Source organism: Petromyzon marinus, chromosome 9 (assembly GCF_048934315.1).
Source record: "Petromyzon marinus isolate PM22_M1 ecotype Great Lakes invasive population chromosome 9, UKy_Petmar_22M1.pri1.0, whole genome shotgun sequence".
Classification (NCBI taxonomy): Eukaryota; Metazoa; Chordata; class Hyperoartia; order Petromyzontiformes; family Petromyzontidae; genus Petromyzon; species Petromyzon marinus.
The window spans coordinates 17,388,992-17,404,432 of NC_133675.1; the positions used below are offsets into that span (position 1 = coordinate 17,388,992).

The 15,441-nt window shown below is 52.9% G+C and overlaps 3 protein-coding genes across 6 annotated transcripts in view; 1 reads left to right on the top strand and 2 right to left on the bottom strand.

The window, feature by feature from the left end:
- RGS12 (regulator of G protein signaling 12) overlaps positions 1-4,846 on the bottom strand; it is a 30,109-nt gene extending 25,263 nt beyond the window's left edge. The window contains exon 1 of one of the 3 annotated variants that reach the window (XM_032950203.2): positions 4,418-4,846. In XM_032950203.2, coding sequence (XP_032806094.1) covers positions 4,418-4,601 — 184 coding nt within the window. In that variant the 5' untranslated portion in view covers positions 4,602-4,846. Of the gene's footprint in view, positions 1-4,169; positions 4,218-4,292; positions 4,398-4,417 lie in introns of those variants that run through there. The other 2 variants (XM_076065974.1, XM_076065975.1) reach the window with 2 other exon arrangements.
- A 170-nt stretch (positions 4,847-5,016) lies between these two features.
- FAHD1 (fumarylacetoacetate hydrolase domain containing 1) lies at positions 5,017-8,575 on the top strand. Its single transcript, XM_032950214.2, has 6 exons — positions 5,017-5,314; positions 5,518-5,617; positions 5,975-6,164; positions 7,615-7,697; positions 7,971-8,088; positions 8,268-8,575. Exons 1-6 carry the CDS (start codon positions 5,220-5,222, stop codon positions 8,375-8,377), a joined length of 696 nt encoding a protein of 231 aa, XP_032806105.1. The 5' UTR covers positions 5,017-5,219; the 3' UTR covers positions 8,378-8,575.
- A 327-nt stretch (positions 8,576-8,902) lies between these two features.
- HTT (huntingtin) overlaps positions 8,903-15,441 on the bottom strand; it is a 56,313-nt gene continuing 49,774 nt past the window's right edge. For both annotated transcript variants that reach the window (XM_032950200.2, XM_076065973.1), the window contains 8 exons: positions 14,636-14,791; positions 13,933-14,123; positions 13,358-13,472; positions 12,975-13,188; positions 12,538-12,649; positions 12,131-12,293; positions 11,316-11,476; positions 8,903-10,702 (listed from right to left, as the gene is read on the bottom strand). In XM_032950200.2, coding sequence (XP_032806091.2) covers positions 10,489-10,702; positions 11,316-11,476; positions 12,131-12,293; positions 12,538-12,649; positions 12,975-13,188; positions 13,358-13,472; positions 13,933-14,123; positions 14,636-14,791 — 1,326 coding nt within the window. In that variant the 3' untranslated portion in view covers positions 8,903-10,488. The remainder of the gene's footprint in view (positions 10,703-11,315; positions 11,477-12,130; positions 12,294-12,537; positions 12,650-12,974; positions 13,189-13,357; positions 13,473-13,932; positions 14,124-14,635; positions 14,792-15,441) is intronic.

Consider the following 15,441-nt stretch of genomic DNA (forward strand, 5'->3'; position numbering starts at 1 on the left):
TTGTGTGAGTGTTGTGTGAGTGTTGTGTTAGTCTGTGAGTGTTGTATGAGTCTGTGAGTGTGTTGTGAGTGTTGTGTTAGTCTGTGAGTGTTGTGTGAGTGTTGTGTTAGTCTGTGAGTGTTGTGTGAGTGTTGTGTTAGTCTGTGAGTGTTGTGTTAGTCTGTGAGTGTTGTGTGAGTCTGTGAGTGTTGTGTGATGTTGTGTCTGTGAGTGTTGTGTTAGTCTGTGAGTGTTGTGTGAGTGTTGTGTGAGTGTTGTGTTAGTCTGTGAGTGTTGTGTGAGTGTTGTGTGAGTGTTGTGTTAGTCTGTGAGTGTTGTGTGAGTGTTGTGTTAGTCTGTGAGTGTTGTGTGAGTGTTGTGTGAGTGTTGTGTTAGTCTGTGAGTGTTTTGTGAGTGGTGTGTTAGTCTGTGAGTGTTGTGTTAGTCTGTGAGTGTTGTGTGAGTGTTGTGTGAGTGTTGTGTTAGTCTGTGAGTGTTGTATGAGTCTGTGAGTGTTTTGTGAGTGTTGTGTTAGTCTGTGAGTGTTGTGTGAGTGTTGTGTTAGTCTGTGAGTGTTGTGTGAGTGTTGTGTTAGTCTGTGAGTGGTGTGAGTGTTGTATGAGTCTGTGAGTGTTGTGTTAGTCTGTGAGTGTTGTGTGAGTCTGTGAGTGTTGTGTGAGTGTTGTATGAGTCTGTGAGTGTTGTGTTAGTCTGTGAGTGTTGTGTGAGTCTGTGAGTGTTGTGTGAGTGTTGTGTGAGTCTGTGAGTGTTGTGTGATGTAGTGTCTGTGAGTGTTGTGTTAGTCTGTGAGTGTTGTGTGAGTGTTGTGTGAGTGTTGTGTTAGTCTGTCAGTGTTGTATGAGTCTGTGAGTGTTTTGTGAGTGTTGTGTTAGTCTGTGAGTGTTGTGTGAGTGTTGTGTTAGTCTGTGAGTGTTGTGTGAGTGTTGTGTTAGTCTGTGAGTGTTGTGTTAGTCTGTGAGTGTTGTGTGAGTCTGTGAGTGTTGTGTGATGTTGTGTCTGTGAGTGTTGTGTTAGTCTGTGAGTGTTGTGTGAGTGTTGTGTGAGTGTTGTGTTAGTCTGTGAGTGTTGTGTGAGTGTTGTGTGAGTCTGTGAGTGTTGTGTTAGTCTGTGAGTGTTGTGTGAGTGTTGTGTTAGTCTGTGAGTGTTGTGTGAGTGGTGTGTTAGTCTGTGAGTGTTGTGTTAGTCTGTGAGTGTTGTGTGAGTGTTGTGTTAGTCTGTGAGTGTTGTATGAGTCTGTGAGTGTTGTGTGAGTGTTGTTTTAGTCTGTGAGTGTTGTGTGAGTGTTGTGTTAGTCTCTGAGTGTTGTGTGAGTGTTGTGTTAGTCTGTGAGTGGTGTGAGTGTTGTATGAGTCTGTGAGTGTTGTGTTAGTCTGTGAGTGTTGTGTGAGTCTGTGAGTGTTGTGTGAGTGTTGTGTTAGTCTGTGAGTGTTGTGTTAGTCTGTGAGTGTTGTGTGAGTCTGTGAGTGTTGTGTGATGTTGTGTCTGTGAGTGTTGTGTTAGTCTGTGAGTGTTGTGTTAGTCTGTGAGTGTTGTGTGAGTCTGTGAGTGTTGTGTTAGTCTGTGAGTGTTGTGTGAGTGTTGTGTTAGTCTGTGAGTGTTTTGTGAGTGGTGTGTTAGTCTGTGAGTGTTGTGTTAGTCTGTGAGTGTTGTGTGAGTGTTGTGTGAGTGTTGTGTTAGTCTGTGAGTGTTGTATGAGTCTGTGAGTGTTTTGTGAGTGTTGTGTTAGTCTGTGAGTGTTGTGTGAGTGTTGTGTTAGTCTGTGAGTGTTGTGTGAGTGTTGTGTTAGTCTGTGAGTGTTGTGTTAGTCTGTGAGTGTTGTGTGAGTCTGTGAGTGTTGTGTGATGTTGTGTCTGTGAGTGTTGTGTTAGTCTGTGAGTGTTGTGTGAGTGTTGTGTGAGTGTTGTGTTAGTCTGTGAGTGTTGTGTGAGTGTTGTGTGAGTCTGTGAGTGTTGTGTTAGTCTGTGAGTGTTGTGTGAGTGTTGTGTTAGTCTGTGAGTGTTGTGTGAGTGTTGTGAGTGTTGTGTGAGTGTTGTGTGAGTGTTGTGTTAGTCTGTGAGTGTTGTATGAGTCTGTGAGTGTTTTGTGAGTGTTGTGTTAGTCTGTGAGTGTTGTGTGAGTGTTGTGTTAGTCTGTGAGTGTTGTGTGAGTGTTGTGTTAGTCTGTGAGTGGTGTGAGTGTTGTATGAGTCTGTGAGTGTTGTGTTAGTCTGTGAGTGTTGTGTGAGTCTGTGAGTGTTGTGTGAGTGTTGTGTTAGTCTGAGTGTTGTGTTAGTCTGTGAGTGTTGTGTTAGTCTGTGAGTGGTGTGAGTGTTGTATGAGTCTGTGAGTGTTGTGTTAGTCTGTGAGTGTTGTGTGAGTCTGTGAGTGTTGTGTGAGTGTTGTGTGAGTCTGTGAGTGTTGTGTGATGTAGTGTCTGTGAGTGTTGTGTTAGTCTGTGAGTGTTGTGTGAGTGTTGTGTGAGTGTTGTGTTAGTCTGTGAGTGTTGTGTGAGTGTTGTGTGAGTCTGTGAGTGTTGTGTTAGTCTGTGAGTGTTGTGTGAGTGTTGTGTTAGTCTGTGAGTGTTGTATGAGTCTGTGAGTGTTGTGTTAGTGTTGTGTGAGTCTGTGAGTGTTGTGTGCGTGTTGTGTTTGTTTGTGAGTGTTGTATGAGTCTGAGTGTTGTGTTAGTGTTGTATGAGTCTGTGAGTGTTGTGTTAGTGTTGTGTGAGTCTGTCAGTGTTGTGTGAGTGTTGTGTGAGTGTTGTGTGAGTCTGTGAGTGTTGTGTGAGTGTTGTGTAAGTGTTGTGTGAGTGTTGTGTTAGTCTGTGAGTGTTGTGTTAGTCTGTGAGTGTTGTGTGAATGTTGTGTGAGTGTTGTGTGAGTGTTGTGTGAGTCTGTGAGTGTTGTGTTAGTCTGTGAGTGTTGTGTGAGTGTTGTGTTAGTCTGTGAGTGTTGTGTTAGTCTGTGAGTGTTGCGTGAGTCTGTGAGTGTTGTGTTAGTCTGTGAGTGTTGTGTGAGTGTTGTGTTAGTCTGTGAGTGTTGTGTTAGTCTGTGAGTGTTGTGTGAGTGTTGTGTTAGTCTGTGAGTGTTGTGTGAATATTGTGTTAGTCTGTGAGTGTTGTGTGAGTGTTGTGTTAGTCTGTGAGTGTTGTGTTAGTCTGTGAGTGTTGTGTGAGTGTTGTGTTAGTCTGTAAGTGTTGTGTGAATGTTGCGTGAGTGTTGTGTTAGTCTGTGAGTGTTGTGTGATGTTGTGTCTGTGAGTGTTGTGTGAGTCTGTGAGTGTTGTGTTAGTCTGTGAGTGTTGTGTTAGTCTGTGAGTGTTGTGTGAGTGTTGTGTTAGTCTGTGAGTGTTGTGTTCGTCTGTGAGTGTTGTGTGAGTGTTGTGTTAGTCTGTGAGTGTTGTGTGAATGTTGTGTGAGTGTTGCGTTAGTCTGTGAGTGTTGTGTGAGTGTTGTGTTAGTCTGTGAGTGTTGTGTGAATGTTGTGTGAGTGTTGTGTGAGTGTTGCGTTAGTCTGTGAGTGTTGTGTGAGTGTTGTGTTAGTCTGTGAGTGTTGTGTGAGTGTTGTGTTAGTCTGTGAGTGTTGTGTTAGTCTGTGAGTGTTGTGTTAGTCTGTGAGTGTTGTGTGAGTGTTCTGTGAGTGTTGTGTTAGTCTGTGTGTGTTGTGTGAATGTTGTGTGAGTGTTGTGTTAGTCTGTGAGTGTTGTGTTAGTCTGTGAGTGTTGTGTTAGTCTGTGAGTGTTGTGTTAGTCTGTGAGTGTTGTGTGAGTGTTGTGTGAGTGTTGTGTTAGTCTGTGAGTGTTGTGTGAGTGTTGTGTTAGTCTGTGAGTGTTGTGTGAGTGTTGTGTTAGTCTGTGAGTGTTGTGTGAATGTTGTGTTAGTCTGTGAGTGTTGTGTTAGTCTGTGAGTGTTGTGTGAATGTTGTGTGAGTGTTGTGTTAGTCTGTGAGTGTTGTGTTAGTCTGAGTGTTGTGTTAGTCTGTGAGTGTTGTGTTAGTCTGTGAGTGTTGTGTTAGTCTGTGAGTGTTGTGTGAGTGTTGTGTTAGTCTGTGAGTGTTGTGTTAGTCTGTGAGTGTTGTGTGAGTGTTGTGTTAGTCTGTGAGTGTTGTTCGAGTCGAGTTCACCCTCCAGCGCGGTCGCCATAGCGACGCGTCCCGTCCCCTCGCCCACGGGCCTCCCTCTCATCGCACTCACATGGCCGCCAACTCCGCGCACTCCCTCAGTCGTCCTCCCTCACTCACCCTCACTCACCCTCCCTCACCCTCACTCACCCTCACCCACCCTCACAAACTTCACTTTTCTCACTCACTCACTCACCCCACAAGCACGGCGGAGCCTCGCGCTCTCTCAGTCACTGCAGCGATCGCGCGCCCCTCACCCGCAGGCTCCGCCCCTCTCCCTCGCGGGCTCCGCCCCTCTCCCGCGCGGGCTCCGCCCCTTACCTCCGCGCCCCTCCACTTCCGGCGCCCTCCGGAGGTCCTGAGGCGCCCGGGGTGTCGCGAGGCCACGCGGTGGCCGGGCCAGGGCTCGGGGGTGGGGGGAGCGAGCGCCTCCCTGACAAAGCGTGAGCGGCTGGCTCACTGGAAATCTCAAAACTAAACAGGAACGGCAATTAGACCCGCACATGGAAATCGCTGTTCGTAAGAATCGCGATGATCGTATATCGTCAGTTCTCAATATCGTTCTGGCTATTCAACCATTTCATTTCTCTGGCGCTGCTGAAATGTCTCGGCAAGTTGGAAGGGCCTCGTCTCAACCACGCCAGTGCCGTGCTGCTGATTATCCTCGGGCACGCCCAGTGGCAGCTGTCCCCGTGCGGCACTGCGCTGCCACGTGTATTATCCAATTCACCAATTGGCGAGCGATCACGTTCGGACCATTCACCTTTTTATTAAATATTGGACTCCCTCATCAAGTATTCATGACAAGCCCGGCGCCAGTGATTGCCGCTGTGAATGCACGATCGTATCCATGAACCGCGAGCACTTTTGCACATCGGAAGTGAATGAGGGATGGTGACGTCGAGGCCAAGCAGTGGCAGGACCCTCCTGAGTGGGAGCCACGAGGCGGTCGTGCTCCCCCCGGCTGAAGAATTCGCAGCTCGCGGTGTGCGTGGCGTCTCGACAATCTATAATCTATAGGAAGCAGCGCATATTACAGCTGCAGATATATCGCGACAATCGCGAGTTAGAGGGTTTCCCTCCGCCCTGGCGTAGGTGTCCACGCGCTGGGCCCGGGGTCGCGATGAGCGCCGCCACCGCCGCCACCACCACCGCCGCCGCCGCGCTGCGCTTCTGGGAGCGGGGCCGCAAGGCGGTGTGCGTGGGCAGGAACTACGCGTGAGTGGCCCCCAGTCCACGGGGAGATGGAGACGGCTGGGGGAGATAGGGGCACTGGGGTAGATGGCGGCGGCGGCGGGGGGGGGTCACCTAAGTGTAACAACTTAAACTAACTTAAAAGTAGGTTTACAGTAATTGCCAATGTCTTCCATCCGTCCGCATGGAGGTGACGGCGCGTGTGATGTGTGCGCTCACGAGGGCAGGGAGCACGCGAGGGAGCTGAACAACCCCCTGCCCCAGGAGCCCGTGCTCTTCCTCAAGCCGCCCACGGCCTACGTGCGGGAACAGGGCCGCCCTCTGCGGGTAGCCGCACACAGCACCACCACCAGCAGCAGCTTCGCCTTAGCTTACAGGACACCGGCTTCGTTTACATTCAGTAAAAGTACGGTCATAGAACTTCCACGAACCGCACAGTGTGGGGAAGCCCTCATCCAGCAGTGGACTGATAAGAGGGGCTGAAACCTAAACCCTTGAGTGGACGCTGGTTCATACGGCGCACACTGGAATGAGCTTACACCAAAAGGCATCGCCAATGAACCTCAATCGACTGGGAACCCGTGGGAGACACGGCCACTGAACACAACAGCGCACTGAATCACCGTGAAGCACGCTCGCGTGACGCTACGTCTGTGTAGCTTGTGCGTGGCGCTGCTGTTGCAGGCTCCATGGTTCTGCTCGTCGCTGCACCACGAGGTGGAGCTGGGAGTGGTTGTGGGCCGAGCCGGGAGCTGCATCTCTCAGGCGGCCGCGATGGAGCACGTGGCAGGCTACGCGCTGTGCCTGGACATGACGGCGCGGGACACGCAGGAGGCCTGCAAGAGCAAGGGCCTCCCCTGGACTCTCGCTAAAGGTTGTTGTTGTTGTAGACACACGCGCCCCAAGCTCCCAGTTGGGCCTCGTGAGGCGAGCTGCTGCTCCGCTCGATACCCTTCCCCGTTCACGACCTCACGACCTGGGGCGGTCACTTGACCCCGAGCGGTTCGATTGATGCCGCGGGTGAACTGGCAGTAAACGCGGCACGCCGTCTGCTTTACAGTGCTCGTTAAATATCCAGTGACGTCGTTTTAAAAGAACAATAGGCCATTGTGTGCCAAGCGTTACGATCTAATACAAAAAATACCGGCAAATTACTTAATTGGGAACCCCCTCGTGCTGTTGTTGTTGTAACTTGCTGACCCGCCCCTACTGGACATTTGTGAAAGAGCGTTTCAGAGCTCGCACCTCCGATGAGCGCGGTTGGCTCCGTTAAACAGACAATACATACAGCTTATTGGATTCCTCCAGGCTAAACATGCCGATTCTGAAAATGCAAACACTTAGTAGGACCCTCTTGAAAGTCTTGTGATTTGGTGAGGCTTTCCTGGGTAAACAGGCGATGTAACATCACGACTATCCCAGCGACATTGAAGCGGTGGTGTTTCGAGTAGCGAACCCTCGCACGCCACCGTCTTCTCGCTCCGGAGACGTGCAGCAGCCATCGGTGGAGGGCATTCACCGCCGTGCTGCTCTCGTACTGTGGCCGCCACGCGATACACGTACCCGGCCACCACAGGGGATGCCCCTCACATGCCTGAGCCTCGCCTCCCTCGTGGGAGACACGAAGCCACACGAACCCTGACACGATGTCCAGCAGCCACATTGGGAGCCCGCGAGGAGTCCCGAGTCCTAAACACCAGCCTAGGACCGAGCCCTTGGGTGACTCATGATGTGAACGGTTTTCATTCGCAAGTACTGTACATTTAACCGCAGCATTGTAAACTATTTAACTTATCAACTGTAAAACAATCAGTAAACTATTGGGGCGACAAGGTGGCGTAGTGGTTAAACGTGCCCCACAGTAAGAAAAATCTGGGTTCGATTCCTGACTTGGGCACCTGTTTGTGGAGTTTGTATTATTTTATCCCGCTCAGCATGGACTTCCTCCAGCTTCTCGAGTTTCCAATCGAAACCAAAAGCATGGAGAATGGCATTGCCCAAACATCCCAAAGCAGCACCATTCTGAAAAGAGGCATCTTCCGACTTAATGTGGCTTTCCTGGGTAAATAAGTAACATTTATCACTTCGTTTAGATTCAGTAGCAGAACCTGCTTGGGTGTGAGCTGCTCGGTCTGTGCCATTTATTTTTAACTAGATAGTAAATATATATTTATTCGTTGTGTAGAATCTTTAAAATTGTATGTTGAGTTTTAGTGTCCATCTGATGATGGCGCTTTGAGTGGTATATTTGTGCCAGAAAGGTGCCACACGTACGGTAAACAAAAATACTGATTACTTGACTTCCTGGTGTGCGTGTGCCACAGCCTTCGACGGTTCGTGCCCCGTGAGCGACTTCATCCCCAAGGAGCGCATCCCCGACCCCCACGACCTTAACATCTGGCTCGAGGTGAGCTCCCCACTCACGCCGGTACTGACAGCTATCCCCCTCCCTCGCCCCGTGGGGCTCTTGGGGGGGGGGGAGCGGCATGGATACCGTGTAGGAGAAATGTAACTGTGCTTGGGGAATATTGACGGTACGTTGCTGCGCCAAAACACCGATAAACAACGTGAAACAAGTGCCTAATGCACGACTTGCCAGCACATGAAGCAAACGCCTTGCACAAAGCACTCACATTTGTTGATTCAGGCTGATACGGGGGTTGATGGTCTTGTTGTGCAGGTGAATGGGCAGCGGCGGCAAGATGGCCACACCTCCAACATGATCTTCAGCATTCCATTCCTCATCAACTACATCAGTAGCATCATGACTCTAGAGGAGGGGGACCTCATCCTGACAGGTATACCAATCCTTACAATACGAAGATGGTGCTGATGATGATCGCGATGCAAAGTCAGGACATAACACACATGTCCACATCAGTGGATTCAAGAATCCACTTGCCTGTCTGGCCACCTCGCTGGCCAGCGGGTGTGGGAGTTTCATAAACGCTTTGCCGTGTCCGTGTCCGTGCGCCAGGCACCCCTTCGGGGGTGGCGGCCGTGCAGGAGGGGGACGAGCTGGTGGCCGGGATCAGTGGCGTCGTCACGATGCGCTTCAGAGTGGCGGCGCGTGCGCCGCGCCCCTGAAGACGCCACGTACAGAGGGGAGTGAAGCTTTTTGGAGACATTGTTCAGCCCAATTGAAAAATGTGGAATGTGAGAGTTAACTGTTAAACAATGACCATCTGTCCTCTGATTTCAAACTAATTTAAGAGCTGCCATGTTTATGAATTGTGCAATTATGAAAGAATATGCATAACGATTAAATGATTTTCGTTGATTATAGGTCCACTGGTGTGACTGTAGCATTTTTTGTAGAAACACCTCTTTGGATTAAAATGTGTAGACTTATACAGGTGTTAATGCTTTACCAGCAATAACAATGCAGGCAAAACACCACGTTGGATGACCTGGTATAGCCACCAAAATCCCTGGTGAGGCCACGCGGTGAAATACACCATGGGCGACGTTTGGGCAAATTACCATTTTTGTTAGAGTGCATGTGGCAATGCCGACCGCGTTGTACTCTGTGTTAGCTGTGCCCCTGCACCACGACCAACAAAGAGGTCTCTACCGTTCGATAAAGACAAACGCACATCGTGGGACGCAGGGCAAAGTGAACAATGAAATCCAGTTACATTTTATTATTCAATTATATTGCCTTCAACTGTACATACAATTCAATATATTCCAACAAATATACGTAGGGGTATATTCTTTAACAAATGCGTTATGTTACAAACCCATTTCCAATAAATCTAAGACCATTTTTATTACAAGTATGACCAGTGAGACACGACGGAGAAGACGCCAACATGTAAATTAAAAAAAATCACGCAAAGGGAAATGTTGGAAGATGGGCGTTGTAGTGCGAGTCTTGCTATTCCTACCAACGGCTGCAAGGGTCGGCCAAACCATACCAACGTGAGCAGCAAGTGCCAACGAAGGTAGTAAGCTTTAAGAACAAGAATTCAAACCTCTGCTTCCTTCGTTAAGAGGGTTCATTGCGGTTAACGCGTCGTGCACGACCGCGGAACGAAGTAGTGTTCCTTGATCCTTTGGTTTTTCACGAGAGCCACACTGCATTCTCATCCCCGTGAGGAGGTGGAGAAGTGCCAAGGTGAGAGCGACACAAACGGGGCCGGCCACACGCTCAAGGTGCGCGGTCACCCCCGTGCGGTGATGCCGTCCACTCGTAATAAACCACCCAACTACATCACTACGTTTCACTAACCCATTCACTTTATCAACACGCAGAATTCACAAAAGCCGTGACGTTGACAAAAATCAATCTGAGGTCAGGTCCGCAGAGCCACGTTGCGTGGCCATTCAAGGGCCACGCTAACTCCACATCGAGCCGCACGCCGGGTGCGGCTGAACGGTTCGCGGCTCGACGCCGCACGGCACTCCTACGGTGCCACTGCAGAAGTGCCGTGCCGCCTTCATCGCCCTGACCGGTGGTCCGAGGAGCGAGTTGGACGTCGCCAGTTTAGTAGCAAAACACTGGACTCTACTTGGGCTTCACACTTGCCATGGTAACTTGTGAATATTATTTCAGGTGACCCTCTGACGACCACAGACTACACGTCACGGTGACACAAAGCACAACTCGCGGGTGCTGCACCCGCGGGGGGACTGGCGGGGGGGGGGGGGGGTGTGCAGTGCACGTAGAGCCGATGTCAATTAATTGCTGGACGAGGGCCTCCTTACGCTGCGTTGGTTGTGAGGGTCTGTTTGACCATACTTCACAACGCTGGTCAGTGCGGGTTGGTGAGGTGGGGGAATGTGGACTACTGTACAAGTGCTGCACTGCTCCCTGCTGATGTAATAAACTCCATAAATAAGAGGTAACATTTTGGGCCATTGCCCAAAACGTTGCCTAGTATACATTTTTCCTTTCAAAGGGACAGTTTTATTATTGACAAACGTGTTGACTTTTTTTGTTATTTGGACACCACTGGCAATGCATCACCACACAATCTGCTGATAGCTCAGTGCTAAACCACATTTGTAACCAAGTGTAAAACTAAATCGCGCCATTAAGCCAATGTTACAACTGGACGTGACTATGCACAAGCCATATGCGCAGGACACGCTGAAGATGTTTTATAAAGTATTCACCACTCTTTAGCCAAATACCTTCAACACAGAGTTAAGTACTCGAGGGTTAAGGGCTCGTTGGACGCACGGCGCTGCCGCTACAGCGCCGAGCTCTGCTGGACGCTCGCCAGGCAGACGAGCAGCTGTGCGTACGGGTTCCCTGGGGCGGCCACCACCTCCAGCACCGACTGGAACGCCCGGCGATCCAGCTCCTCCTCCAGCTGGTTCCGATAGAAATCTAATCCAAGCACGCAAAACAGACGCCTGTCCGCTTTCTCAAACTTTCCAATGCGGCTGATCACGTATGGGAAACTGATGGACACGGGGTTAAGGAAAAAGAAAAGCGTTTGGCCGATGACCGCGATTCCCAACTTTTGTGGAACCGTGGAGTACGGTGCAGTGAACAACTCGGCGCTCTGGGGGGAACATCGATTCATCATGGGGCCACTCGGCCACATGACAGTCAATGATGATACATTCGGCTGCGTTACCATCTTCATCACGGCTTCCAAGCTTTTACTCTGGAAATCCTTGGCATGAATGGACAATATGGCAGAGCGTGAAGTCTTGCTCCCAGACAACGAGGAGGGGCGGCTATCTCAGGACAAGGTCTGATTAGATCATACAATAGCTCAGCGGTAGGGTGAGCGGCTTGCAAACAAAAGGTGAAAAGTTCAAATCCCGGTTGGGGGTTGACTCAGCCCATCATCCCTCTGGGGTAGAACCATATTGCAGGGAAGTCAACAATGGTTGTCCTTTGGAGAGACTCGCCCACGCCATAGGATTGTGGAATTTCACCACTGGCTGAGGGCTATACACAATGACTCATACTAGCAGAAATCGTTCAAGATTTTTTTCGTTTACCGCAACGAACGTGATAACCGTAGCAAGCATTTGGCTCCGCTGCCAGGCGCGGGAAGGATACAGCGCAGAAATCCACTGGGTGTGCGACGCGCTCACGAAGAAGCAGCTGAGGCTCCACACGGCCATGCTCATGGGCGTCCGCTGGGTGAAGTTGGACAGGGACAGCATCACCCACTCGCGCACCATGGACGTGCGCCCACTGTCGTGTAGGCCTTGAAAAACCTGCGGCAGGCGGCAGTGAGAAGCCGTTAGTGGAGTCGTGCCGAGGGCGACCAAGATGGACCGCCACCAAAGCGGCCGTCCCCATTTGAATTGTTTGCTCAGAGCCGACGTTCATCTTATCGTTTAAACTTGCAACACGCCGTCGCTGCCGCACGGTGTTCGCTCGCTCTGAACACGACAGAGAACGGCACAGAGGCGCGAGGAACCATGGACAAGCAGGACCCAAGTCACGTGGCGAGCTGGCGCAAACAATTGCCCATGTTTCCATGTCGGTGGAAACCAGAATACCCGGAGGAAACCCACACGTTCGAGGGAGAAACACTATCCCATACAATGGGATCTTTGGATGAAATGGGCCTTACAAATGTAAATTATTATTATACCGAGGGAACAGGTGGAGTCCGCATTTTTGCTGCTACTGACTTTTTCTGGTTAGCCAGAGTATGGTATCCTCAACACCCACGGGTAGGGAGTTTCGCAACTTGTGTGCGGTGATCCACTAACCCTCACTGCTGCCTCTACACACAGTGCTGGATTACGGCCACGTGAAGTGTAGCTCCCACCGGCTCTGCAGCGTCAGCCTCCACCGACTGAGTCAGGCCCGGCTATTCACTGAGTTTGCGTCTCGCCGTCGCTGCGAGCGCCGCGCCTCACCTTGTAAACCACGTATGCCATGAACTGCGGGTACGGCTGCTGGCTCGAGAGGAACTCTCCAATGATTTTGTTCATGATGTCTTGCGGAGGGAAGAAGTCGTCGAGGAACTGGGGCAGGATTCGGGACACGACCCCGGCCTCGCACGGCACGCCCCTCCTCAGCCTGTCCGCGACAACGAGCGCCGCCGCATTGACGGTAAGTGCGGCAGTAATCGCCGACGCGGCTCGGGGGTCGAAGGGCACTCGCGAACGCCCCTGACTCACGCCCGCACAATCGTACCGCGCAATCGCCACACCACTGCGCTCGCTTGGCACCGTTAGGTGCAACGCTTACCCACCCGCACCTGCCAGTACTGGAGTCGCACCTGCGACGAGAGGACTCGCACATGTAATTGCCGGACTTGTACCTGTCAAAGAGGACCGACACCCTCTCCATGGCCACGATGGTGGACTCGGTTTCGTCGGCCGCGTGGCCGCCGTCCGTGGCATCGCTGCTGGAGGTGCCGCCCTTCTCACGTCCTGCACACGGGGGGGGGGGGGGGGCGGGCGGGGGCATGAGCGGCATGGGGGGCACAGCAATCGAACTTTGGCCAATCGCACCCCAACGTAGTCGTGGGTCCCTTTGCGCAGCACTGAGAACACTGAGTGCTGCGCATTCAGTGGCGGGGACGATCGTGTCGAAGCTTTGCTCTATAAACAGGATTCCCTCTTTAATCATCACCAGGGGCACGCGGAGGGGGGGCACGTGGAGGGGGGGCACGGTGAGCGTGTGGAACCAAGCGTGTGGACGTGCGTACGTGCGTGTGAACGCGAGCGTGCGTGTTGTCAGTGCGGTGCCACTCACCTTTGTACATGCACGTGAGCATGAGGCCAAGGGCGGCCAGTGCGCGGTGCGGGCTCGACATGTTCAGACGCTCCACGCTCAGCTTCACCAGGGCGTCTCCATCCATCTTGGACAGCTTGCCGGACAGAGCGAGGCGCTCCAGCCCCCGCAACACGCAGTGGTAAATGATGGAAGAGGTCGACTCTTCGTTGCCGGATATTACGACTCCGCAAATCTAACACGCGCACCAAGAGGAAAGACGACGATGCCGCGTCTTTGCGACCCCCCCGAGGTAGACGGCGGTCAACGGCACAACGATGGCTCGGGCGGCGAGTGAGTGGACGGCGTTCAAACCCGCGCGCTGATGGCGATGCCCGTGTGGGTTCTGCGGTGGGCCCCGTCACCTGTATGACGCGCGCGGTGAAGTCCTGCTCGATGTCGTCGGGGTAGTTCTCGATGAGGTAGAATGCAGCGGCGCACATGAGCAGCGCGTGCTGCTGGCTGTGCAGGTTCACGCAGCTGCAACACAATGGCCGCGGGGAGGTTACCGCGCGGGGAGGTTACCGCGCGGGGAGGTTACCAAGCAACGCGGTTACCGCGCGGGGAGGTTACCGCGCGGGGAGGTTACCGAGCAACGCGGTTACCGCGCGGGGAGGTTACCGCGCGGGGAGGTTACCGCGTGGGGAGGTTACCGCGCGGGGAGGTTACCGAGCAATGCGGTTACCACGCGACGCGACCCGGCCGTGCCGTTGTAGCGCCTCTGACGGTCGGTTTTTTTTGCGCACGGGCACCGACCGGCTCCGTCGCCGCAAACGTTGAAAAGGACCCGACGGCCGATTGCGCGGTTCGAGGAATCGGTAATGAGTCCGGAGCCGATTGTTATCAATGGCGCGACGGTCCGGCGACCGTGTGGACGCGTGGGGAGGAGCGCACGTGGCAGTCGCGATTGCGCGTGGGGTGGCGGGCGCAAGACACTCACTGCGCGATGCCCTCCAGGTTGCGCAGCAGGTAGTGCGACACGGCGGGGATAAGCTGGCGCGTTGTCTCCTCCAGCAGGTCGCACTCGAGCACGTAGAGCACGCCGTGCAGCGCGCCCACACGGCACGAGATGTGGGCGCTGCGCAGAGTCAGCTCCAGCAGCTGGCTCACGGGCTCTGCCATCGCACGGTCCTACTCACCGAACACACACACACGCCACTCACCTACTCACCGCACACACCACTCACCTACTCACCTACTCACCATACACACCACTCTACTCGCCACACTCACTTCTAGATTTAAAGCTTTCGTGACTGCAAGGATCTATACTCTTTGGTTCTATTCGGTAAAGTCACGTAAGTAAAAAAATAAAACAAAAATCACGACGTTTCGGCCACGACGTTTCGGCCACAACACAAGCGGCCTTCATCATGAAGGCCGCTTGTGTTGTGGCCGACACAAGCGGCCTTCATGATGAAGGCCGCTTGTGTTGTGGCCGAAACGTCGTGATTTTTGTTGTTTTATTTTTTTACCTACGTGACTTTACCGAATAGAACCAAAGAGTATGCCACACTCACCACACACACACACATACTAAGACACCACACGCTCCTACATGCCACGCTCGCCCCAGTGGGACCGTATGCACGTGCCGGCTCGGCTGGCATGCGGGGGAGGCGTGGCGCGCCGCGAGGACTCACCATGCCCAGCACGGCCGCGGCCTTGCAGATAGCCGGGACCGAGTACTGGCTGAAGATCTCGTCCTCGGTGGGGTGAACCTTGAGCAGCTCCGTCAGGATGGCGAACATTGCCTCGTACTGGCTCCTCTCCGAGAACAAGTCGGAGATCATCAGCAGCTGTGGAGCAAACGGCGCGGTGCCATCATCCCATGGCGAGCGCGGCCAACGATGAAACAACCGCGGCGGGGACTTGGAGCCTCGCCGCTCCAGCACGGCACAGGAAAGCGGAGTTTCGGGAATTCACAGCGCGCACCTTGATCGTCACCACAGGCTGGTCACGCGTGTCATCTCAAAGCGAGTTCAGTAACGATGAGTGAATGAGCCAGTAAGTGGGGGTGAGTGAGAGTGCGTGGGGGTGAGTGAGAGTGTGGGGGTGAGAGTGCGTGGGGGTGAGTGAGAGTGTGGGGGTGAGAGTGCGTGGGGGCGAGTGAGAGTGCGTGGGGGTGAGTGAGAGTGTGGGGGTGAGTGAGAGTGTGGGGGTGAGTGAGAGTGCGTGAGGGTAAGTGAGGGTGCGTGGGGGTGAGTGAGAGTGTGAGGGTGAGTGAGAGTGCGTGAGAGTGTGGGGGTGAGTGAGAGTGCGTGGGGGTGAGTGAGAGTTTGTGGGGGTGAGTGAGAGTGCGTGGGGGTGAGTGAGAGTGCGTGGGGGTGAGTGAGAGTGCGTGGGGGCGAGTAAGTGCGTGAGGGTGAGTGAGAGTACGTGGGGGTGAGTGAGAGTGCGTGGGGGTGAGTGAGAGTGTGAGGGTGAGTGAGGGTGCGTGGGGGTGAGT